The sequence below is a fragment of the Orbicella faveolata genome, unplaced genomic scaffold (assembly GCF_042242905.1).
Source record: "Orbicella faveolata isolate gen_17 unplaced genomic scaffold, um_ofav_v1 contig_1, whole genome shotgun sequence".
In the NCBI taxonomy this organism is placed as follows: Eukaryota; Metazoa; Cnidaria; class Anthozoa; order Scleractinia; family Merulinidae; genus Orbicella; species Orbicella faveolata.
In genome coordinates this window covers 2,645,668-2,671,085 of record NW_028301536.1, presented here as the reverse complement: position 1 = coordinate 2,671,085, position 25,418 = coordinate 2,645,668, and the positions used below count along the sequence as shown (strand labels likewise).

At 38.1% G+C, this 25,418-nt stretch overlaps 2 protein-coding genes across 3 annotated transcripts; one reads left to right on the top strand and one right to left on the bottom strand.

The window, feature by feature from the left end:
- Nucleotides 1-1,681: 1,681 nt before the first annotated feature.
- LOC110052479 (cytoplasmic dynein 2 intermediate chain 2-like) lies at nt 1,682-13,614 on the bottom strand. 2 transcript variants are annotated; one of them, XM_089284779.1, is made up of 18 exons: nt 13,529-13,614; nt 12,249-12,333; nt 11,752-11,814; nt 11,577-11,595; nt 10,630-10,711; nt 9,783-9,865; nt 9,556-9,608; nt 8,687-8,726; nt 8,129-8,203; nt 7,211-7,277; nt 6,336-6,430; nt 5,688-5,732; nt 5,418-5,571; nt 4,628-4,735; nt 3,847-4,001; nt 3,176-3,301; nt 2,476-2,558; nt 1,682-2,259 (listed from the first exon to the last, which is right to left on the bottom strand). In XM_089284779.1, exons 3-18 carry the CDS (start codon nt 11,793-11,795, stop codon nt 2,127-2,129), a joined length of 1,362 nt encoding a protein of 453 aa, XP_089140905.1. In that variant the 5' UTR covers nt 11,796-11,814; nt 12,249-12,333; nt 13,529-13,614; the 3' UTR covers nt 1,682-2,126. The 2 variants fall into 2 exon arrangements, with proteins under 2 accessions (XP_089140905.1, XP_020614267.2); XM_020758608.2 differs by lacking the exon at nt 11,577-11,595 and having other exon boundaries at nt 13,439-13,555.
- LOC110052393 (protein FAM184A-like) lies at nt 13,565-24,098 on the top strand. The gene is made up of 12 exons (XM_020758519.2): nt 13,565-14,853; nt 16,032-16,213; nt 16,749-17,285; nt 17,986-18,107; nt 18,637-18,787; nt 19,712-19,924; nt 20,459-20,612; nt 21,028-21,155; nt 21,430-21,614; nt 21,866-22,012; nt 22,676-22,793; nt 23,219-24,098. The coding sequence occupies exons 1-12, from the start codon at nt 13,713-13,715 to the stop codon at nt 23,498-23,500; spliced, it is 3,360 nt and encodes a 1,119-aa protein (XP_020614178.2). The 5' UTR covers nt 13,565-13,712; the 3' UTR covers nt 23,501-24,098.
- The last annotated feature ends 1,320 nt before the right edge of the window (nt 24,099-25,418 follow it).

Genomic DNA, 25,418 nt, shown 5'->3' with positions numbered 1-25,418 from the left:
AAGTCTTGTCGAAAAAGGTGGATCAATGAAAATTTACCGACTTTGACTGAAAGAGAGAAATAGCTAAAAGATATAAAAATGATAAAGTTGGCGATCTGGTGCTTATTTTGGAAGAGAATGTTTCCCGTACAAGTGGAATTTGAGCCGTGTAACTGGGGTCTTTGTCGGACGAGACTCATAGAGTGCGATCAACCAAGGTGAAGACTTCCAGCACGGAATGACACCACCCTGTTGTTAAACTGTGCCTATCGGGTGGCTAAGACAGACACTTACTATGATTAACAAACGTTTGAACTTTGACGTTTGCGGGGCCGCTGTCGTGTCTCTTGTGTCCGTGCTGACGGAAAATTTTAAGAACGCTTGTTAGCACGTGAATTCGAACAATTGAGAAAGTTCGAGTGAACATCACTCGAATAGAATGCCAACGAATGTAACAAGTTTCGCGTGCACGTGACATTCTTTTGAACAAATATTTTTTACTTTAATGTTTCAGTTCAGTATGTTAGTTCGCGAAGTTCGCGGAGAGTTCTTAATTTCAGAGAATTTTGAAGCGAAAGGTTGATGTGGTACGTAGAACAGTCCAAGTAGAACATAAGAAAATAGAGAAGTCTTCTAGATTACAAATGATGCACAGTAATTCGTCTAGTGTGATCGTCTGGGTTAGGGAAATTCTGAAATGAACTGCTATCGGTGACCGATGTGCGGAAGCCATCTTTAAGAGTCAAGAGCGACTTGACTCCGAAGATGGCTCCGTCCAGGACAGTCACTTGGGAGAAACGTCAGTCAGCAATAACAGTTAACAACTTCCTTGTTAGAAATATTTAGAGCGTGACAATCATTGTTAGTGCGTGATGCGTGACAATTGTTTAGCGTTACATTTGATAATGATCTTAGCAATGGCGCAGAAAGTGTTTCCTTAACAAACTTATCAAAAGTTTAAGGAACTTTCTTTTGCCTTTGTTATCAGAGTGAATGAGACATAATCGAGACATAGGGAGGGATTTAGCTGAGAACATCAAAATATATCACGAGATCAAGTGTGACTAGTGTCGATATCGGCGTCTCCAATATATTTTAGCTTTTCAATTTATTGCCGTTACACCGCCTAAAAACGTTGACATGAGTACTGCTTAAGTTTATTGCATAGTTGGACATGGCAAGACTTTTATTAATTGATTATAACCGAAATGGCATAAGGTGTGGACAAAAAGAAAGTTTCAAATGATGTAGTACCAAGGAATCAGTGACGGATCTAAGGGAGGCACCCCCCCACCCCCCCCCCCTTCCCCCCACTCCTTAGCTCAAGGTCTGGATCCGCCATTGGGACTGAATTATACCCGCCACTTATCAGACTCTAAATAGTTCCAACCAAGGAGCTTCTGATTCCACTGAACGTTAGCAATTAAGAAATGCGCAACAATAACCAGTGGAGATTTTCGTAAACAATATTTTAAGACAATTACTACCCATGAAATGATACTTTAGGGACACTAGTTTAAGCAAAAACTTCTTCAGGCTTGGTTTTAAATCACCAAAATCAGTCTGACAATGGAAGTTGGATCTTTGAATTGATTTGGTGATCTCAACCGAAACGTATTGGCGATTTAACGAGGCCTACAATAGCATTTTCAATGAAATTTAGTCAGGCAAAATTCGCTAAATTAAGTTGTCTGTAATAATATTTATCTTGAGATACATTTAATAAATACCATGTACTACCAGTCACTGATTTCTTTCATACACAATCAATCAATCTGCCATTGACACACCCACCTATCTGGAAATTGCGCTTTGTTTAACTAAGGTACATCAAAGTTTCCATTCATACTTTTTTACACAGACTAGGGGTAAACGTCCAAAATCAACCAGAGGCAACTGATTCTGAAGTAGAAGCCTCAGTCCTTTGATCCAGAATAATCTAACCTTTCAGTTAAACTGTGACTGTTTTTTTTCCTCTTCTAAAGAGTCGAGAAAAAAAGCGAAACTCAAAAGTGGAGCGAGCGCGGATATTCGAGGCGCGACGCGAGCGACGCGGATAAACCCCCACGCGTGGTCTCTTGCGCGAGTTTCGCTTGTCGTTTGACAACCCATAGGTCAAAGCATGCAGGAATAGCGTATGTTGCTTGTCATTCTGTCTGCGCGTCATTCGCTATGACAGCTAAGAATTCCTCTTCTCGGGCTGACTGGGTTGTCAAGTCGTCGCTTAGCCGCCATATTTTGATTCGTCCTTGTGAATCACCAGTGGCTACTGTCTGACGTCTGAAAGATAACAAATACAAATAAAGAAAAACAAATAAATATTTCAGTTAAAACTAGCCAATAGTCACTAACCTAGCACCAGGCTTACGCGCGAGGATCAAGGCCGCGGCAAGGCCAGGAGACTGACTCACCGCGTTAGGCCATGAACGTGAGCCCGCTCTCAGGCTAATAGCTACAAACTTGCAAAGCAGTGACAACAAAGAATAGAAGGAATACCTTTGAAGGTTGTACTCAAGTGAATATACAGGCGATTTGTTCGCTGTGACTTCTAGCGTGACAACTGGGTTGACGCGATTGGCCTACGAATAAAACCTTCACCAGTTAATGATTTCATTAAACGAAAGTACTGTCAAGATCTCAAGGTCTCTAACACAGTCGCACAAAACGGGCTACAAACCCCACAGGGGGAGGGCGGAATTCTCGTCTTCTCGCTTAGGGGTATAAATCTAGGATTCTGGTCTCACTAAGGATGTTCTGGGCGAAACACCCCTATTCTCAGCTGTTAAAGTATCTTTCAAGGGGCATTCAAAGAAATAATTAAAAAATGCTCTTATTTCTATTTTTAGGTTACTTACTTGGGTTTTTACGCTACAGGCCCCTTTTCTGAACAGCGGAAGCCTGTTCCGTTTTAAGTGGTATCTTTTAGGAGTCAAATAAAGTTCGAGCCACGCCCAAACTGGTGTCTTTTCGGTGTTTAATTCACGTTTTGCGACGAGCATCCCCGACTTTTTTATATGGGACTTCCCTCCCCCCGGTCACAAACTAACGATATTCCTGGGTGCAAACCACTTCCAACGTTCACAACACATCTATCACGAGGGATTAACAGCAGTCATCTTCAGAGCGTTTATCTCGTCATCTTGCAGCTAAAGGCACTGATTTCAGCAGACACTCTGATATAATTGTAGACACTCACCTTCAAATCATAAATAAGCAAGCGACCATCGGCAGTCACGACGGAAAACACCAAGGGACGTGATGGAGACCAACGGACCCTAAATAAGTACCCCGCTCCCGGCTCCACCGAGAATAGGGGCTTGGACTGTTAGAAAAGACAGGTACCGTTACTTTATGCCTTTGGTATGGCTCAAATGTTTCTTTCCGCCTTCAGTGGTATTAAATCAGCCGTGTCAAATTATTTCAATTTTCCCCGAGTTTTCTTCAAGATATCAATTTTCTCTGACTCCAAATAAAATTATCTGACTTTTCCCTGATCTTGAAGAACTTTTTTCTGACCATTTCCTGATCTGTGACAACCCTGCCAGTTGTCGAAAGCCGATTAGCGCTAACGGTTAAATTTTACTCCGGGTTTCTCTATTCTTTTTCTTTTTAGAACATCTAATCATCAAATCGTAGACAAAAAAGAATGAAACCGAATTTGCTCTTTAACCTTCCATGTCTGAATTCAAATTTCGCATTAATCCTTGGTTATCTCAACCCACCTTTGAACCACCCGTCCCAGTTGATAATGATAATAAACATCCAAATTTTCCAACTAAAGTTATTTCCATTTGGGATTTTATTGACATTTTTATTACTCTAAAAGACGTTTATCTTTGAGTTAAAATTTGCGTCATATTTTCTGACCTGTAACATTGAGTAAAGTCTGACGGATGCATCTGTACCACATGTGAGGAAGAGATTTCTATGATAAGGAGAACAGTCCACAGAGAACACAGGACCAAAGTGAGGGGAGAAAGCGAATGTTACTGGAGAACGCAATGGTACGGAAGAATAGGTATCTGTCAGAAGAAAGGAATACATTAAAACAGCCTAAGCTTTTTTCCGGTATTTTGAGGAGGTTGAAATCATAGCTATAAAATTTATATTGATTCCTATACATAGAAAATCTTCAGTTACAAGTCAAACTATTTAACAATGAGATTGTGAGCTTGAGATTTCTATCCAAAGCGCAGCCCGAGTTAGCTGTCACGCGATAGAAATCGAGAGCGAATAGTCTAATTTACTTTTTGTGAGTGTGCAGAAGAACGTACGTACATGTAACTGTCAAGTACAACTGTGAGGTTACTCTCAACACCAACTGCAGGTCCTTTGCATGTGCAATTCGTTGCAGTCTTTGGGGTTGAAATAACTACATGGCTCAATGATGACCTCCAGAGAGTGACACCAGTTTCTGCAGTGTGAAAGGCAAGCCTTTTTGCTATCCTCCTTGCAGTTGACCTGCACCTCTTTTACAACCTATAGTCTGACTCGTTCTTGTTAATCTGCATCTCTTTTGATGTTAGGGCTCAGGGCATCGTTTGTTTTGTTTATCTGTTGTTTTGTTCGCCCAATTATAAAGGACTTGTAAATGGTGCGATGGGATTGCAGGTCAACTAGAGGTTAGAGTCCTTTTCTTTACACTTACTTGTCAGTGGGGGTCCTCTTGATGTCATGGAGCATTTGAACACTCCTCCAGCCTCCGATCCCAGGACAAAGAGGTTGCGGTCTTCATGGGAAAATGACATACTGGTCACTGAAACGAAATTCAAACATCAAAAGGTCAACATCATACCTCTACGAGCTGTACCATCAATAAGTAGTAAAACAAATTTACAGCCATTAGTTAAAACCAAGTGAAGATTTTAAGGAGTAAGAACAAGACTGTTGAGGTGAGTAGACATTGGTTACTTAACCAACATTACTGTTAGTACAATACTATGTAAGGCTTTATAACTTTGTTTAACAATGGATTAATGCTTTAGCGTGCATCAGGTTATGAGAACAGAGGCGTAGCCGGGAGGAACCTTAACTTCCTGATGTGCTCTTCAAACTTCCGGCTGTGTAAGTCATGCATGTAACGTGATGATGCACCGGCAAATATAAAAGCATGAATCAAGTGTTCTATAAAATTGCCAATGAAAATGGCCAAGTGACGTTAACTTTGCCGCCACTAATGGTGTGCAACATTGAATTATGATCCACGCTAATTCGTATACTGAGTTTGATAGTTTCTATCCAGAGTTTGGTGGCTTTTAAGTAATTAATGCTACCTATGTTATGAGAAAATTTAATACATGTGGACATTTGTGTGATTGTGCTTCAGGCTTCATTTACCGGTAATGGTCAACAACACACACAGTTCATTTAAAACTCTGTTACACTTACATAAAAACAAACTATCAAATGCACGTGAAACAAGCATGAAAAACCATTACCTCCCATTTCAGCATCACCTCGAGCTTTACTCAAACGCATGCTCCGAGGAACACTGTCTGTTTGTAAAAGAAAGCCGCTGACCAGTTTTAGGTCATGTGACCCAGGGGACATTTGCCATACCAGGACTTTGCCATCTCCACTGATGCTAAGGATCTGGGAACAAGGAAATGTCATAAAATGCACAGTAACATTGTCATTGTCACTTAAAAGCAGCCTGGAACCAACACAATAAGCTTTTCTTACTGTAGAACTCTGATAGTACACTGTACCTGATACTTGCTGGCTTTGGAGCTGGGATCCAGACTCCACAAGACCTATAATCAAAGAGGCAATTACAATTTTAACATTAATCATAAAGTAACCCAGTGGTTGACAAGAGTGGTTTTCAACTAAGAGTTAAAAAAACCAAAACCAGAGTTACCACTCTAGCTAATCACAAAGGACCCAGACAACGCAGGGAACCAATCAAAACTCAAAGTAAATACAAGTAGTTCGTGCAAAGCACAAGAAAATGTGTGTGAGAAAGTGAGGCTCCTTCTTGGTGTAGAAGACACAGTAGAACACCGCCTCACAAATCTATTGTTTTCATTGTATTTGCTCTTCTTTTGTCTGGCCTTTCGTTCTCTACTATTTTACCTTAAGTGTGTCTTCTACACCAAGTAAGAGCTGACAGTGACAATTAATTTTGGTTTAACCAATGATTACTTGATAATTGCTTTAGATACTCCAGTGAAAACCACTCTGTAAGTAAACTCAGGATTATATTGGCCACACAGGTGGCTTAAATGCATAATTGATTGCAAGACATTCTTAACAAAAGTGTGTTTTAAACAATACATCAGCCCGACACCACAGTAGATTATTCTAAAACAGGTAGGATGCTTTGGGACATCTTGCATATAGAATTACATAGTTACCTTGGTAACTGGTTCCCGATGCGAGTCTGAACCCATTCCAGATGTAGCAATGACAGTTTCATCCTCTCTCCTGGTGTCCCACACTTGTATCTCACCTGAATATCAAATAGCATAGATAAGCAACTCTCTACCTTACATTAAGTAAAGCTAATGACCTGCAGGAAGGGGAAACCATAAAGGGTACACCAAAAAGGGGAAACTTCCCATATTATAAGGGGATGCTTCTCACAAAGTGTTGATCCCATAAGGTGAGCTCTCTCATTAGCAACAAAATGCCAGCAGTTGACAGCTTTCCTAAGGGACAACTTCTTCAAGGGCCCAGAATCTTCCTGAGGAGAAGGGAAGAAATTGACAAATACAACCAAATAATACTTTCCTTCACTCATTTCTCCCACTAATAATTATTTTCATTTGACATGAAAAAGAAAAAAAGCAGCCTATTGTTTATTCTACAAAAAACACCTATAGGTAACTTTCTTTGAAATCAAGGAAATCCCGTTTTTCCCCAGATTTCCGCACGTTTTGATTAGATGATAATCACAACAAATCTTGCATGGAATGAGCCCGATACACTGTAAATATAAACAAGACAAATATAATTGCATAAAGTTGCCTTTTGTCTGTTTCAAAATGAGTTGTTATGCAAAACTCTTCACATGAAAATGAGTTTAATATGAGTGAGAATGTTAAGGTCAAACAATTTTTTTTATTCAGGGTGACTTTGCTTGAAGACACATTCAGAAATAGAGGCAAAAAGCAACCCCAAAATGACCTATTGAGTGACATGCTTACAGTACACATATTACACAAAGTTAAATAGTCACTATTTTTCGAACTCAAGAGACTGCAGAACTGAAAATGCATTCCACATGTACCATTAAAGGTTCCTCCAGCAATGACTGAGGGTAGTTTTGGATGGAATGCAATGCACATCAAACAGCTCTGTCAAAACAATTAGAGCGACTATCAGTACTGTACTTTTATAATCTTTATACCTATCTATTCAAATAAGTGTACTGATATCATTGGATTTTTGGGCATCAAGTCTCGTAGAAAATTAATATATTAATTCTTTATCTGTCAAGTATAGCTACAACAACAATAATCTTTATTTTCTTTCATTGTAAACTTACATGTTATTTGGCCCGTGGATAGCAAGTGCTAATCTAGGCGGGCCATTTATCGCTTATGCATATAACTAGACTAATTAATTAACAATAATAACAATTAATTTAAGATTAAAGATATAGTTAATATTACTATCATTTCTGTATATTAAGGCTACTAATAAATAAAATCAGGGGAGAATAATGAGAGAAGACATTGATTTTAATTACTTAAAATATTTCAGTTTATGAATAACCTTGTGTATCTGAAGAAAGACATTTTCTTTGTCAAACATACTCGGTAATTCATTTTTAATTCTAGCTTTGAAAGACTTTGAAAGATTAGCTATAAGAAAAATGGTGAGTAGCTGAGTAAATCTTTCAGTATTTTATCTGTACATCAATAAAAATAATTAGACTATGTTAATCCTTTGCAATCCTTTATGCATGCTCATTCCTAAAAATTGCATAAAAGGAATAACAACTCCAGTTCTATATATACTAAAGATCATATTACATCATTTTCCTCGCTTGATTTTCTGCAACTCAGGTTGTCTCTATACCATCATGAGCAAAATGATAAGGGTTATGATTTTTATCAGTCGAGTAAGAGTGCTTAAATTAAAAAAATGGAAGTTGATATTCCTTCAGTATGTAAAATCTCTTATTGAGCACTAAGTTACTTACAGAGAGGTCAATACTAGCATCAGGTTTGTTTGGATCAATTAATCTCCTATCAATGTTCCAGGTACAGAGTGCTGACTGTGAAAGAAATGAAAAATGTTCTGCCTTCAAGATCAATTTAGGAATCTGATTATCAGTGATACAGTGTGTTCCAGGTACAGAGTGCTGACTGTGAAAGAAATATAAAATGTTCTGCCTTCAAGATTAATTTAGAAATCTGATTATTAGTAATACAGTGTGTTCCAGGTACAGATTGTTGACTGTGAAAGAAATATAAAATGTTCTGCCTTCAAGATTAATTTAGGAATCTGATTATCAGTGATACAGTGTGTTCCGGGTACAGAGTGCTGACTGCAAAAGAAATGAAAGATGTTCTGCCTTCAAGATTAATTTAGGAATCTGATTATCAGTGATACAGTGTGTGTCATTATTTAACAATGGTCAACCTTATTAACTTGGAAAAATACCATATATAGTACTCTGCCTTGTAGGGAGTGGTTTCATGGATAAAAGAATAAATCAATACTCGCAGTGACAGATTAATTAAGTTAACATATTTACCTTATGAGTACACCAATGTTCATGATCAAACCTTCCATATCTAGCAAATGTTAAGCTAAACAACTTCCAGCTTATTGCATCTGGATAGTATATTATTATCAACCTGGTAGATGGCAGATCAAGCCTGATGCAAAAAAACGTCTCCAGTAAGTAATATTATTGCATGTACATGTATGTTATACAGGGCTGTGAGGTTAAGGGCTGTATCCAGTAGCACTTGTCATGGCTGAGTGTGCTTGAATTTCCCTTTATGATACGGGTGCAATTGCCTGTTGTTGATATAATTCACCCATAAAGAATTTGCTATGGGTGTGGAGAATACGGCTACCGGTGACTAGAAGCTTAATGGCAGCCCTGTTATATGAAACTTATCTTGATCAGATGAAGTGTGGTTTTCCGTCAGCTGAGGAACAAAAGAAGTGGAAAATGTTTTTCTCACACACGACTGGGAGTCTGGGTACCGGTGTGCGGGGGCTTTCAGGTCACGTGGCTTGTGTAAGGTTTCAGTTTTTGTTTTGCCATCTGCCATTGCCTGACATGCCCTACCCACTAACCTGTGAAGTACTTGTAGAATGTGTTAAGTTGAGGTGAAATTAATTCTCTAGCCACTTTTTGTGTCATTGCAAGACAATTATGTTCTTATGTTAATAAAGGTCAGGCTGTGTGGTTCGGCTTGGCATGGCTCCCAGCAGTGTGTGAGAAACTGATTTTTCAACGGATCATTAGGTTATAGCCACAAGCATGGAATTTCCATTAAGGACTGGAGATTACTTAAGTTTACTTATGAAATCACAATCTTGTGAACAAAAATCATGAACAGTAAATGAATGTTACTCTCTAAACCAATTAAACAATGCCTGAAAGGATATGAGGCAGCAATAACAGATCCAGTAGAATTCCATGATAAACCAGTAACTTGAAGCTGAAAAGTAAAAAGTATATATATATCTCTTTTAAATGCTTCCACAGATGTCAGAAGAAAAAGGAATCATCCAGATTAGGATTTTTGTTTAGCATGACGCCTCTGGCAATGCATGTGTAGGTCAATATTAACTTTCCAGTCAACAAAAAAGATATTTTTGTAAACAATCCACACCTCCTCTTCAGCCAATGCTGCATTAATCAAGGTGTGAGTGCATGATACAGAACTTGTTGCCTCATCCACACTGACTTCAAAACCTATAAAACATCATGAGTGTCAGGTGCTTTTCTTACAGACAGCATATTAAAATTTAGCTATTGATATATTAAAAATAACTGCCAAAAGAACCACCTAAATTGAACGTTAAGTGGCAGATGTCAATTAAATATTACATGAATGGACCAACATTTTTACTGGTACATGTTACATAGCTAGCTCTGTGAACAGGCAAGATAAACAAAACCCTGCACTGTGAACAGGCAAGATGGGGCTATTGCCAGATTACAGCACCAGCAGTTTCCTGCAAGAAACAGTGTTCTGTGTGCCATATAAGAGAAGCTATAATTATTGACTAAGCTTGTTGTGTCAAGAAGGCTAAATATTGGCCCACTTTTTACATATTTATTGGCATTGCCTGTGTCTTGCTACAATTCAAGATACAACAAAAAATTTTATTGGCCAATATTGACACATCTTAACCTCACTCTTGGCCAACCTCTCTCGTCTTCACTTCTTATAAGTATGTAATATAACAACAACAACAACAACAACAACAACAACAACAACAACAACAACAACAACAACAACAAGCTTTATTACCAAATAGAAAAAAAAAGTTAAACTTCACAATATAATAATTATATTAATACAAAAAAGGGTTAATGTTTACTCAGGATAACTAAAAAGCTAATCGAGCTGAGTAAAACTAAGTAATGTTTAAGTACATGAATTAATATGTACTATAAATTAATTGAGAGTAGCAGGAACAGATTTGTAGCAGCCCAGATCCCTTGTTTCTTACCATCGAAAGCATGACTTGTTGTGTTAGCTTGTAACTGTCGGCTCAGGTCAGGGTAGACACGTAGAATGAAGTTCACAAGATTCTGGTTATAATTAAAAGACTGAGATAAATGCAATCTTAAAAACATGAGCTCCAAGCTTAGCTTATTGCACAGTCACAGAAAATATCCTGTAATTCCATACCCACCTACCAATGGAAAGTCACTACAAAGTAAGAAAGGGTAGGGGGTCTACCACAATTTCTGCTGGGATAGGGAGGCTCAAACAAAAAATCTTCTAGGGAGGGTGCATATACACGCATAAATTATTTTCTGGAACGACGCACTAGAGATTTCATGTGATCACAGGGCTATTTGGTTATTTTATTGGGTCCTGGTAATCTGTCGAAGAAGTGCGTTTAAGAACAACTAGACCAAAACCAGACAGTCAGAGGGGCCACTGGGGATAATTACGGTCCTTCCTTACGTAAAGAGTGCATCAGATTGTGTGGGCTGCATCCTCTGAAACTTTTACCTTTTTTAAATCTTACCAGCCTTCAGACCAGTAAGGGCATTGGGCAGATGTTTAAGAAGCCCAAGGAGAAACCAATGCTCGATTGAGTCCAAGGGATCATCTACAAAGTGAGCTGCAATGGCTGTACATTCACCCGCATTGAGGAAAACAATCGTTTGTGGAGCTCAGGAGGGGCCAAGTATGATACAGGCCACGTGAGCAACAGCGAGTCAGCAATTAAACAGCATGCTGAATGCACAGATCACAACATCCACCCAAGGGACAGTGTTACAAACTAACACAGGAGGCTTTTCTTGGAGTCGTGACACTCAACTTTAGACAGTACCACCATCAACAAGAGGAAAGCAATTCCTCACACTTACTTACAGTAGATTTGAAAATAATTTATTATAATAAACAACCTCAAATGGGCTTGTAACACGAGCAAAAACGAACCTTGAGATTGCCAAGTACTCTGATGAAGATGGATCAGAAGCCGTGGGCCAAAAATTCAAGAAGGAAAAAAAACAGATGAGATTACAAAAACCTTAGAAAATGTCTATCACTGATCGCAACACCGGAAATAGTATTTTCAATCACGTCAAGTTAGTAAAAAAATATAATTACATACCTGATTCTCTCCCTCACAAACAAATACAAGTTTTCCTTTCTCATCTTCTTCTTCTGTTTGAACCTTTAAGTAAATTTATGTACATGTAAGATTGTGTTATTTAACCTGGACCTTGGACAAGAGAGCCATGTTGGCACTCTAAAACTGATTGTACTACAAGTACTTCAGGGCTGTAGACCAAAATACCTGAGTGTACGGAGGTGTGTATTGGAATTCAATTACAGTAGCACTAGCTTTCAATGGCTAAGATGTATGTGGCACCATGATAGAACATTCATGACTCAAGTTCACCCTTCACCAGACCATTTCTTTGCAATTCTTAAATTGTATGTTCATAAAATGATACTGTATAATTATCGATATAAGGAAAGATTGGACCACTTAATTTACAATTCTGCGAGTACACTCATCTGACTTAAAATGACATGTTGTGTTTGTTAACTAGTAATATATACACTGCAAGAGCATCATGTATTTATTTATTTATATTTATTTACCTCTTGATCTACTTTGTGAACAGATTGCACATCAGCTTCGTAAGTGATAATCTCACTGGTTTGAGCTACTGCATCCTTGACAGATCTGGGAATGTATAAATATAAAAAAAAATACCACTCACAATCAGTTAAATGATTTTCATTCTGGTTGGATGTCAATGCGTCACCAGTATTTTAAGTCAATTGCTTGTCACAGTTATACAAAACCAAAGCAACGGCAAATTACTTTTGACACATAAGTAAAATCTGCACCATCTTGTAGGGTTCAAATTACATGTGCAACTCTTTAATTAGCTTACTACATTGTATACTTGGACACATGTACAATAATTTAATTAATTTCCTTGGATATTGTGCATGTGTACTAAAGGCATTATTATTAAGGCATCTGCAGTCAAGTGTCGATGGATACCGTTGATCAACATCTTGATCAACACTTGATAAAGATCTCCATCTACATGTATAATTGACTGGCATCTAAGTCGACCGTCAGCTGAAAGTCGACTAATTTTCATAGACACACCATCAGGTATCAATCAATACATACAAGTCAGTTGATACACTCTGCCAACTGTTGACCAACTGTTAACCAAGAGTTGATCGAGTGTCAATCAAGATGTCAATCGAGTGTAAATCTAGTGTCAACCAAGTATCGATCAAGATATAGATCGAGGATCAATCAAAATGTCGATCGAGATGTCAATCAAGTGTCAAATGAGGGTCAGTAGAGGGTATTAATATTGACAATCGGCCCCAGATGCCTTTAGTGCACATTATCAATTGTATCCTTTTTTCTTAATTATTTGGGGTTGGGGAGGTGGAGGGGGGGGGGGGGGGGTGGGGGTTGGGGTGTGGGTAAAAATGGTTCACACAGGCTTCCTGCGTCCTTACTTTCACCTAAAGCTTAAGTTAGGCCTTTTATTAAATAAGAAAATTAAGCTTACCCGGCAAAATTATGTCCTTATAAATGATTTTGAAATTATTCTTAAACCAAAATATCTCCGATATATTACTAACGCAATCGGCCTCTGCTCTGCCGAATTGGTGCCACTAATTTACCTCTCTTTCGCTGTTTACAGCAAGCTTATTATACAAGCTAAAAATTTGAGCTTGGCTCCTTATTTTTCGGCGTCTAATGTTTGTAAGCACAAGTTTAATTTCCCGCCAATATTAAAATGCACCCAAAATACCTTTCAGTTTTCCACGATGAGTGAAATTCTACAGCTTCTTGTGCTTCATCGCTAAACATAATAGCACTAGTATAAATTTAAGTTGCTTACTGGCAGATTACAGTCAGAATGGTTCCTTTTTTAGGCTTTTTCGCAGCGAAAATTTCCTGAGTTGTTTTTCAGCAATCCAATATGGCGACCAATCTTTCTACCATATTTGGAAGTGGTTACAAGAGGGCTATTTATCCTTCGTAGCTATGGTAACCGCATTGAGAACATTGGAAAAGAAGTCAAAATGGCTGCGAGCAAGACAGCTTCGAGTTTTCACAGTATGCCGCATAGAAACGGCACGTACGTGGCCAGTCATGGGAGTAATTCTAGTGCGGATGTTACTCCAGACTTGCATCTTAAGATGTCGAAAAAAATCGCCCAACTTACGAAGGTTATTTACGCGCTAAACACCAAGAACGACGAACACGAAAATGTTCTGGAAAATATGAAAACAGCCCATGAAGAAGAGATGCAGAAACTGATGGCAGAAACGAAGGAGAAAATGAACTATTTCAAAACAAGGCTGGGTGCTGTTTCGGAGCAAAGACAAAAGATCGACATGCTGGAATCGCATTTAGCGAAGGAACGTCTGCAACGAGAGGAAGCGTTATCGGAATTTGAAAAGTTCAAGCGTCGAAATGGGGAGGATGAAGCTCGATTAAGATCAGAGTTTTCCGACAAGATATTGGTGATGTCCAAGGAATTGCTGGCCGCCAAAAAGCAGTTTGAAGAGCGCTTGAAAGATTTTCAAGCCGCTAGGAAGTTACTGGAGGACGATAGAGACAAAGCTATTGAACAACTGACGAGCAAACACCATGATGAAATCGACCAACTCATGAAAGCTCATCGTGTGCGGTATGACGAGGCTGTGAAAGAAAAGGAAAAGCTTGAAAAAGAATATCAGCAAAAGCTTGCTCTTGTAGAGTCCTCTGGCGATGTTGCTGCGGAGGAGAGGCGAAGAATTGAATCTGAATATCAAGAAAAAATGGAAAAACTGAAGGCATTTTACGAAAATGAACTCGCAGCTTCGCATGCAATGCAGGAAACTTGGAAAGAAGAACAGTTAAAAGAGTGGGAAAAGAAAGAGAAGGTACTTAAATCTGAATGGAACAGACAAGAAAGAGTCTTTAAGGACAGGATTTCGGAATTATTGAATCAACTTAGTGATGGAGAACAGCAAATGTCAATTTTGAGAGCGCAACTGAACGAGCTGGAGTCAAAACTACAAGGGAAGGAGGGAGACTCTTCAGATTTGGCCAAACAACTTGAAGAAGCGAGGCTAGAAGGATCTAGAGCTTTGAAGACTTTGAGGGATACAGAAAACAATTTAACCGTATCCAAAAAACGTTGTGAAGAGCAAGAAGAAGAAATCGCCCGACAATCAAGTAAGTTAATTTATTCGTTTGTACAATACGATCAAACATTGCTAATCGTTAAGTGTTGAACAATAGTGTTGTAATGTAATTGTTGTGGCAGTTTCTGAAATAACTTTAAAGTGAAAATTCGTTTTATGTATTACAACAAAAATGCAGTTTTTCTACATACTTGAGAAAGTTTACGTTGATTGGAGATCAAATCATATTATTTTGCTTAGAACGGTGTGATAACCAATGTTATGATTGAGCAGGTGAACTTTGGAAACATCACATCAGTACATGTACATGTATGCTTGAATCAAACTAAACAGGCTACCAATGGGAGTAGTGTATTCTCATGATTAATTGTGTCCTCATAGAGTTATGTATATGTACCTGCAGGAAACATTTTTTAAACAGGCCCATATATATAATTTAACTTTCTAGATGAAAAATTAATGTTAAGTGACCAACATTGTGTTTGTGTAAAAACAGATGTTTACAAATCTCCATCTCTTGACATTGCCATCGCAGGGTTAAAAGTAGCAAACTGTGAGTTCATCCATTTCAAATACATTCCACATTCACTAACATGACTGTATTTAAAGCACCTGTCACTGATCTGTAACATATTAAAAAATAACCACTACACACTATAACACTGTGCAATGCCCTTCGATAACACAGTAATTGTTGTTTCACTCTATAAATATGGCAAGTCTTGCTTCATGCTGAAGTTATGCCACTTTAATCATTCTTTAATTTACATAATAATATTGCATATAGTACAAGCTAATCATATGGCAGTGGGTGGTTAGCACTCATATACATTAGGTGCATTCACTCTTCCATTCATCATGCACAAATCCTACATGCATCTACAAATCTATGAAACATGTCACATTGATAGAAACACATGAGTTGTTGAAAGAAAGGTTGGCAAATGGTCCTTCAGAAACCATGGTCTCGTAAAATTTTCATCGAATTTCATGGGTCTTGCAGTCTGGGTTTTTAGAGGTTACATGTATGTGCATCTTGCAGTCTCAATTTTTCCACAAAGGTTCTTGGGGTCTCAATGATTTTCAAGGCAACAAAAGTCTCTTTAGGACCCACTTAAAAAGGTCACACTTCCCGATTGGTCTCTCTCACGGAATAAATTTAATTGTTTCTGACAAACATTAAGGTTACAATGTGAAATTGTTTAACAGTGCAAATTAGCAAGCTTGACGCAGCAAAGTTGTCTCAAGAAACGACCATCAAGGACCTTAAAGCCAATATAACCAGTCTGCAAAGCAAACTGAACAAGCTTGAGAGCAAACATGATGAATTGGGGAAGAAGTTTAGTTCTCACACAGTACAAGCGGATTCTGAGGTCAAACGACTTCAACAGGTAAAAAATAATAAAAGATTGTTTACGGCCAGCAACTTACACTCTGTTTAGTCATGATGACATACATGTAAGCAAGGCCAATTCATGAAGAGATTTAGACCTCAAACAGAGTGACATAATTTGAGTTTCAATAGCCAAATCAAAACTCTCTAGAACTGACCAATGAACTGTTGACAAACTTTATCTCAGTCTTGCAGACAATAAACATCAAAGCAAGACTGACTTGTAAGTTTCAACAGACCAGACTTATAACACCATGGACTGGCAAATGCAGCTTCTGTGACTGTGAAGATAAGACTTTTCATCAGCTTGTGGAAAATAGCTAGTCTGGGATAGGGTAGGGGTTTTGGTGTCTACTCCAGAATGGAGTTGCAAAATCAACCTGATTATGGTCTAGGGTTTCAGGGTCCCAACAGCACTCCCCTACCCAAAGATTTACAGAGCAAGCCCCCCCCCCCCCCCCCCCAGGACTTTCCCTTATGTAGATAATCACACTGTACAAGCTCAGTTGTATAATTTTGTTGTTTTTTGATAGGAAATTGAGAAGCTCTCGAGGGAAAAAGCAGACTTGGAGGAAAAATATAATGCTGAGTTGAAACGAGCCAATGAACAGTCCTCCAGCAAGGAATTGTCACTGAGAAGAGAGCTGGAAGAGGTTACAGCAAAGTTAAAGAGAGATCATAGCAAGGAACTAGAGGAAACAAAAACAAAACTCGGCAATGAACACAATGCCAGTGTGAGGACTTTGCAACAAGATTTTCAAGAGAAATTATTGCAAAAAGAGAAGGACCTCTTAGAAAAGTCTGAGCAAGAACTTGAAAGATTGCGTGTGGAGAAAAATGAAGTTATTGCCCAATTTGAAAGCCATTGTAGCGATTTAAAAACTAAGTTGAAGTCTTCTGAGGAAGAAGTAGAGAGATTAGGTAAACTTGTTCATGATAGTGAAAAAGGACTTGGGTCTGCATCATCACATATTGACAGTCTGAAAGAGGCACTCAAACAGTCTAAAGAAGAATTACAGAAAACCAACAGTGACTTGAAGGAAGCCGAGAACAACTATGCAAAGTCAATGGTAAGGATTTTTTAAGTACAGTACTGTGTAAGCTAGTGAATAGTGGTTCTAGTTTTGGGTGCCTGTATCACATTGCTTTTTTTTTCTCATTATTGAAGGTTTGTAGCAGTCTGTAATGTGGCTAAATGTAATTTACATGTAGGCAAAGTATGACTTGAGCCAATGCTGGTCTGCAGTCTTTCAGGGTGGCCATGCGCTGTGGGGTCTCATATGGGGTTTTGCAGGGCTTACGTGTTTTGCTTGCCGGGTGTGTAAAATACGCAGTTTGCTCTTTCTGAGGATCAAATCAGAACCAGCTGGAGGTCATGCGTAATTAGCTTTTTGGCGCTGACCAAAGCAACCATGGATGGGAAATTATGAGTGCTGATCTTACAGGTACATTTGGTCAATATAAGCCGGAATGCTCTTTTTTTGTTGTTTTGTTTTTGTTTTTGTTTTTTTCTAAAGTTATTTATTTAGCGGCTATGGTTATACACTGTACTTGAAACCTTCCTGGGTCAAATTTTATAAGGGTGATTGAGAACATGGAATACATGTACCGGTAGTCTTAAGTGCAACTTAACTGTCTTTGTATAGGATTTCACATCAGAGGAATGGCTAGTAACCAAGTTGCCCCTTTTACATTTTTTTTATTGATTAGACAATGCAAATTGATCAAGGCCATTCAAATGTTTAATTGGAGGGCCTGTATTTTCTCTAGGATGAAATGTACAGGCTTCAAGCACTCCACGACAAAGCACGAAGGGATGCAGAAATTGACCTGAATGCTCGGCTAGAATCACTAACAAACGAGCTGGATACCAAATGGAGTGAGAGATTAAGGTGTGCTTAAAAGGTTAATGATCTAGTGTGACAGAAATATGGTCATGTTTACTTCAAAGAATTTATGGCTTGTGACTACTTGCAGTTACAGTTACAGACAAAACTGTGAAAACATTCATGTCTAATAAAAATATCTTTTTGTTTCAAGTCAACTTTTGAGTGTTCCCTGTTTGTGGAAGTTAATCTGTTATCGAGTTCATTTACATTTAGCTCATTTAAGTTGAGGTTGTTTTTAGACATGATCTTAAATAGAGCAGTGTTGGGCATAATTTTCAAAATTTGAATCAAATAATCATTGAAATTTTTCAAAGGAGTATACTTCAGAAGTATATTTGAATTTTTGGTGATTTTCCATTTTTATGATGTACAGTAAAGGTAATTTAAAGAATAGTTTTCTACAGAATTTAAAACTATGGAACAAGTTAGTCTATAGAAACAGTGTTTGTGTAAAATGACTCTTGTAGTGTTATGGAGATTTTACCTTCTTTTCAAAGGCATTCAGTGGTATCCCTTTTCTGCCAATTTTTAGGGATGAATGCTGTAAACTGCGCTCACAGCTGAATGAGCAACACAGAGAAGAAAACAAAGTGTCCCTTGAGGAACTAACAAAGATGAAAGATATTCAGAGAGATGAACTAAGAGCAGAGCTGCAGAGCAAAATTGATGCGCTGAGGAAAACTGTAAGTATTACTGTCTGTTGGCATCTTGACAATCTATAGCTACTGGCATGCAAAATATTTAAACACATCACGTAGCAGTGTTGATGTTACATACACTGTACTATGCAAGTCTTTCATCCTGTCCTCAAATCTACTCCTTCTGGAGATTTGCCTTAAATTTGCCTGAAAAATTCTTTTTTCATTAAGCTCTGCAGAGATTTGTGATCTGCTAGTGTTACAGACCAGTTTACCCTTGGCTCTCTTGCAATTTTGCCCTTGTCTTTGAAATAATTTACAATTTCTCAGTCTGCGAACAAACCAAACCATCCGTGCTGGCTGATGGAAAATTTTCTTTGTCCACTCTCACCAGCAACTGTTTGATCCTGTAAATTTTCCTCACTGTAAGTTATGGATGAAATTCATAGAGGAAGGTCTTGAAAATGAAGATCTCCTTAGCTACATGTAATGATGAAAAAATTCCCCTCTGGGGAATAGTAATTAATAAATATAAAGTTTACAAGAGACAGTTGGGTGGCGTTTGATGTTGATATAGTGGGATGAACTACTCAACCATGGTTTTCTATCATAAACAGGTTGCACATCTTGCTATTGCTAAGAAATGCATTCTTGAACACTCCAAGAAGTTTGTTAGTACAAGTATATTTTTTTTGGAACTATTGCACAACCACAGTTATTAATAAATAAACTTCTGTAGTACTGGCTTTTGTGAAGTCTGCTTATTGAATTCTACCTTATGATGAGGTTGCATGTAACTTGGTATGGAAAAGTAAGTTTGCACCATGTACATGTAATAACTTTATTCCTTGTAATAGAACGATGACTGATTTATTAAAGTGTAATAACTAGGAGTGCATGACATTCAGTAATATTGCAAGCTGATTAAAAGAAATTATAACAGTAACAAGCTGTACATCTTTTATCCAGATTGCCGAAACCAGAAGTGACTTGGAAAAGGCAAACCGAAATGCCACGACAACTGAGCTTGATTTGCGCAAAGAACTTGACATGCAGAGGCGACACATGGAGGAAGAAATGGCTGCTTTGTCTATGCAACATACCAAGCGACTTGAAGAGATGATAGAACAACACAAGGAAGAGTTGAGAAAACTTGAGGGGATAAAAGATGAAGAACTAAAGGTATTGTTGAGATACAATGTATGAGAGAAGGACTGGGGGTGGGTGCTACTCCCTTTTATGGCCTATAAGGGAGGCTCCATCCAAAGGGGTACCTTTTTCAGGTTTCAGGATATACAGTACAAGGGAAGGAATTTCACATGTTTAGGTACATATGAAAGGGCAGGAAAACCTGTCATTTAGTTATTTCAAAGGGCCTTTAATTAAAATATTTCTTATTAAAATTTAACTGACGCATTATGGTATATCATTTTATTTATTATGCTCTTCATGAAAATGACAAGAGGAATTCCTTTTCTGGTGACTTACATTATACAGGCCAATTATGAAAGTATTAGTGTGAAAGACACATTTTTCAATTAAAGATATAAAGGAATACCTTTTCTGTCAAATGGTAATATACAAAAGGATAATGGGTTGGACTTTGGGGTGGAGCCTCCCCATATAAGACTTTGTAGAGTACACCCCTCTCCCAGTCATCACTTCCTAAAGATCTGATATTCTACATGTTCACATAAATTATCTTTTTGTGTTAAGGAACATGAGAGCAAGCTGCAGAAGAGTCACAGAGATGAGATCACGTCCCAACTTCAGGCCAACAAACTCATGATAGATGCTGTCAAATCTCAAGCTGAACAGAAACGAGTGAAAGACATTGAAGAGTTGACGATTCAACATGAAAATGAGCAAGGTCAGTCTAAAGTGAAAATTGTACATGTGGTGAGGCATGTTTACATACACTGTATGTAGTTTTGCATCAAGAGTGAGAGGTGATTTTTAATGCTTTACTGTACAATCTTGAGAATTTTTTTTATTGTGCTTCATCTTTGCCTTTTACAACTTTCCCTGGTGAAGAAAGCATTGCAGATTTAGTATTGGTCAGCAACCTCACACAAAACAATACCCACTGTGTTACACTTTGTGTGAACAGTGCAGTCTGCTAAACTTCACATGACTGGAAATGAATCATGCAATCAGTTTGATACCCATTCAGATAATTTTTTTTTTTTTTGATGACGTATTTATGCTTCTAGATGTAAGCGTCATTATTTAAAGCTAGACTAGTACAGTGGCAGTGACCTAAATGCGTGTTGTTTACGTTCTAGAAAATATGAGGAGCGAGCTGTTGCGTGTCCAACAGGAAGAAATGCAGAGACTGCATAGGGAATTTGAGGTTCAACTAGCAGGAATGAGACTTCAGCTGCAGCGAGCCAATGAATTGCATTCTAGAGAGGTAAGTGTCAACTTAATTGGCAGTTGTCAAGACTATGAGTGTAATGTTTCTACCAGCTGATAGTTGGCAATGGATACTGTGCCGCTACTCAATGGTCTAAAGTGCATATTGTGCCTAATATTTGGTAATCCATGTCATACACAGAGCACACTTGAACGATGTCCATAAGGGCCATTAAGTTAACACATGCCATAGTGTAGCAATACACTACTGCTTCACAATACTAATGGTGTAGCAATAAATAAATATAAATATGCTCTCTGCATTTTTGCAGGAATCAGAGCACCAGAAACAGATAGAGGAATTAAAGCAGCAGATAGAAGAAAGACAATATCAGATTAAAGAACTGGATGAGGAGATCAGCCAGGTGAGAAGCAACATGGAGGAACTACAACGTGAACTGCAAGCCAAAGGCCAAGAAATATTGAGTGTTCGACGAGAGGCTAACTCACAAATCAGGTGAGGTGCTAGATGAATCTGATGCAATAAAGCATAATATTTTGTTTCAGTTTCGGGGGCAAGGGAGGGGGGGTGTGAGAGATTAAGCATGTTTGTACATGTACTCACAGACAGAAAATTCAAGTTATGTTCAGCACAACCCTTCTTGCAGTATTCCAAGTGCAAATTTTAGCCCAGCGAATATCATTTTGAAGAAGTGCGCAAGTCTTGTCTGGGGGTAAGATTTATGTAATATGTGGTTTGCTTTGCAGGAAACGGGAAGAAGATTTAGCCAAAGCACACCAGAAAGAGGTTGACTCGTTAGTTGCAGATCATTTGCGAGAGACTCAAGCCCTACTAACAGAGTTCAATAGAGCCAAAGAACTGCTTAGTGACAAGATTTCTGCTTTGCAGTTAATGTGAGTACCAGTATTTAGACTCTCAAAAGTCTCAAAATACTGATATATAATTTACAGGGGTTTTATTAAGGGCCAGACACCAGGCCAATTGACCCAGGGTTGGGTCTAGAGGGAGGGTGCAGGGGGTGCACCCCTCCCCCTGAGATTAGGCTGTCTTCTTCTTATTTGCTTTTAAAATTTGTTTACCTCACCAGTCAGTTATGCCATTCCTTAGTGGTGCAGCCCCTCCTAAGAAAAATCCTGGATCCACCCCTTGTAACTGGCTATGACGACAATTTTTCCCACTTGGTTTAACTATCTAGCAGAACATTTTTCTAATAACGAAGTTCAGTTCAGATAGTTTTGCCCACCTGTAGAAACCAGTGACCCTCCAGCTGAAAATGTTAATGAAACCCTCTAATTTAACTGCTTACCTTAGGTAGAGAGCTATGAATGCATTGATGTTGTAGCCAAAGAGAGTAGTCAGTGATTTGGGCTGCAATGAGTTAAATTTAATGTTGTCAAACAAAAATTATGACTAAGTCAGACTCTGGAAATATGTGGTGGTCATAGTCTTTTCTGTGACAGCTTAACCAAGGCTTGTGTGATCAATTGGGAATAAAATGTATAAATTGTGTTCTTGTAGAGGCTTAAAATGGATCTACACTGTATTTTTGTTTGCAGGCTGGAAGAGGCTGAAGAAAAATACAGAAGCCGACAGTCACGACCAGAAGACTTGGAGTTCATTGAACAACTCAAGAGGGCACTGGCAGAGAGAGAACTGGACATGAAGAAACTTGTGGTGGGTGCTGACTTATAAATTATCCTTGTTAAAACATTCCCTTTAGCACAAATACCTGATACAACTTTGACTTAAGTTCACTTACTTTATGAGTGTTTTACACCATTTTTATTACATGACATGCAGTGAAATGAAAAAAACTTTGAGGACTTTTGGTCTCATGTTAACAACTCCAGGCCTGGGTTTCAAAGGGTGGATAATGCTATCCACCGGATAAATAACTATCCAGCAGATAGCTTAGTTTGTTTTGTTAACACTTATTCACTGGTTAGCGATTTATCCAGTTGATATCGTTATCCAGCTGTCAGACCACTGGGGCCAGATCTACAGGGGCTGGGATTTGCCAGACCTCATCCTGGTCCTTGAGGGAAATCATGTTATGGGAATTCACTTAACATGTAAATTATTTCATTTTTCTTTTTTAGGACGAAAAGAGGTATTTTCAACTGGAGCTGCTCAACAGGGAAACAAATTTCAACAAGGTTTTCAAAGCGACACCAAACATTGGCGTGATAAACCCACTTCAGGCAAAAACCAAACCAGGCAAGGAAGGAATACGGCAAAGCAGTTCACTTGTCATGAGCTCATCAAGACTGGATCCAATTCCTAATATGCCAGTCCACGAGAAAAAACTCAATAGCAGCCGGCCACTGCCACCCACCCCGCCCAAGGAACCACCGCCACACAGAAAAACTACTGTGTATTAAAATGTTCTCTACTGACCCCATAACTTAACTTTAAATAAAATTATCCATTTTCAAAAGACCTTATTTTAACAAGCCCTTGTGATATACAGTGTATGGTAGTAGATCAAGAGAACTGCACAATCATTCCCTTAAAAACTGTCTTGAATTGTGCTCTTTGTTTATTTTAAGTTTGTATTGGTGTGTGTTTCTTATGGAGAAATTCAGTACACGTTTGTCACTTTTATATGTTGATGTTGAAAATATCACCAATGCCCTGCAGTGTCTTATTTTATTTTTTTAGTAAATAACCAACCATCAAGGCAATGGATCCTTTGACAAAGCTTGTTTTTATGAAACTTGAGCACCACTTTGTACAAAGAAACTACTTTAAGTACATTGTGCAAGTTAATTGTGCATTAGATGTACATATAATCCTCCTCATTATATAGCCATGCACATAAACCCCGCATGGTTTTGTACAGTGTACAGATAACAGACTGTAAACAATCATTCATCACATGAAAAACGCCGTTTATGAATGGCATTTTGTATCATAGTTGTGTGATAACTCCGCATGTAAAAAATGTAAAATAAAAATTAAAAAGTTGTTTATGAGGAATTAGTGTTAGTGCAAGAGACATACATGTATAATCATAACTGGGTAATTTGGGGATCCTGCAGAGGTATCTACATGAAGGAAAGTCTTCAGTTTAAATCTTTGGTGAGAGTGTTTTAAGCCAATTATTTTAAAAGGAAGGCTACAGTGAAGTTTCCAGAGGGAGGGTAGTGGTATTGAAAGAAAAAAATTGGAGAATGGATATCTTTTGGAACAACAAAGTCCAACAGTGTCTCTCATAATGGCCAACAGTGTCTTTAATAAAGACCGTGGACAAGAACGTCTCCTAGATTTTCAAGCGATTTTTAAAAGTGCTCAAAAATAGCTGAATTTTGGCATGTGGGCTTCGTTTTACCTGAGAAACATTGCTCTTAAGTTTTTTTTTCACTGGTTTGCTCTTCATTTTCAAGATATAACGTATGCAAAAAACTCAGTTTTCCAAGCAGCATCTTTTGAAGATCTTTTCTTTTTTGTTATTGATCAACCCCATTTGCTGTGGAAAAATGAATGGTCCACATGGTTTCAGGGTATGATCACAAGTTGGAAAGCCTGAAACTCTGGTAATATTACAAACTTGTCCTCTGGGCTCTTCCCTTTGAAACTGGGAGGGTCAATTTCAAAGGGCAACAAGGTTGAAATCATATTAGTATAATATTCTTATTTGGGGGTGCAAGCTAAGGAACATTGTGTTTCAATTTACATTGAACTCACCATCTCTTTTCTGATTGGCTGAAAGCATACAATGAATTTTCAAAATCAGTGCCTGTGACGTGATCTATCTGCAGATTGTACAATAATCACTCAACGTCACCGGTAATCATGTCGTATGACTTTGGTGCATGATGTCTAAGGGTAATCATATGCATGTCAAGTTTGTGTGCTTTGTGTTGCTTTCCGTCAGTGAAGAGCAAAATTATGACTTCCATTTTTTTTTGTTCAATGTATAATAAAGCTATAATTATAATAATTATTATTATTAGATTCGGGTTTTCCAATATCCAGAAAAATCAAGGTCTCAGTGAGGGTTATCAGCCTCAGCCTTAAGCTTCAGTTGATAACCCCTACCTCGACCTTGATTATTCTGGATATCACAAAAACCTCATCCATTAATTGTTTATTAACACCTCAAAGTAAGTTTAAACATATGCTAGAATAGGAAACTTGGATATTCCGGGCCATGCAGTTTCACTGACAATAATTTGGAGCAGAATGGCTCTGGAATTATCCAATCCTGAAATGGGCTTCACTTTTCAACTTACTTACTCTGTACATGTGCAGCTTACACCAAATATCGTGAATATTTGTTATTTTGTTAATCATTTA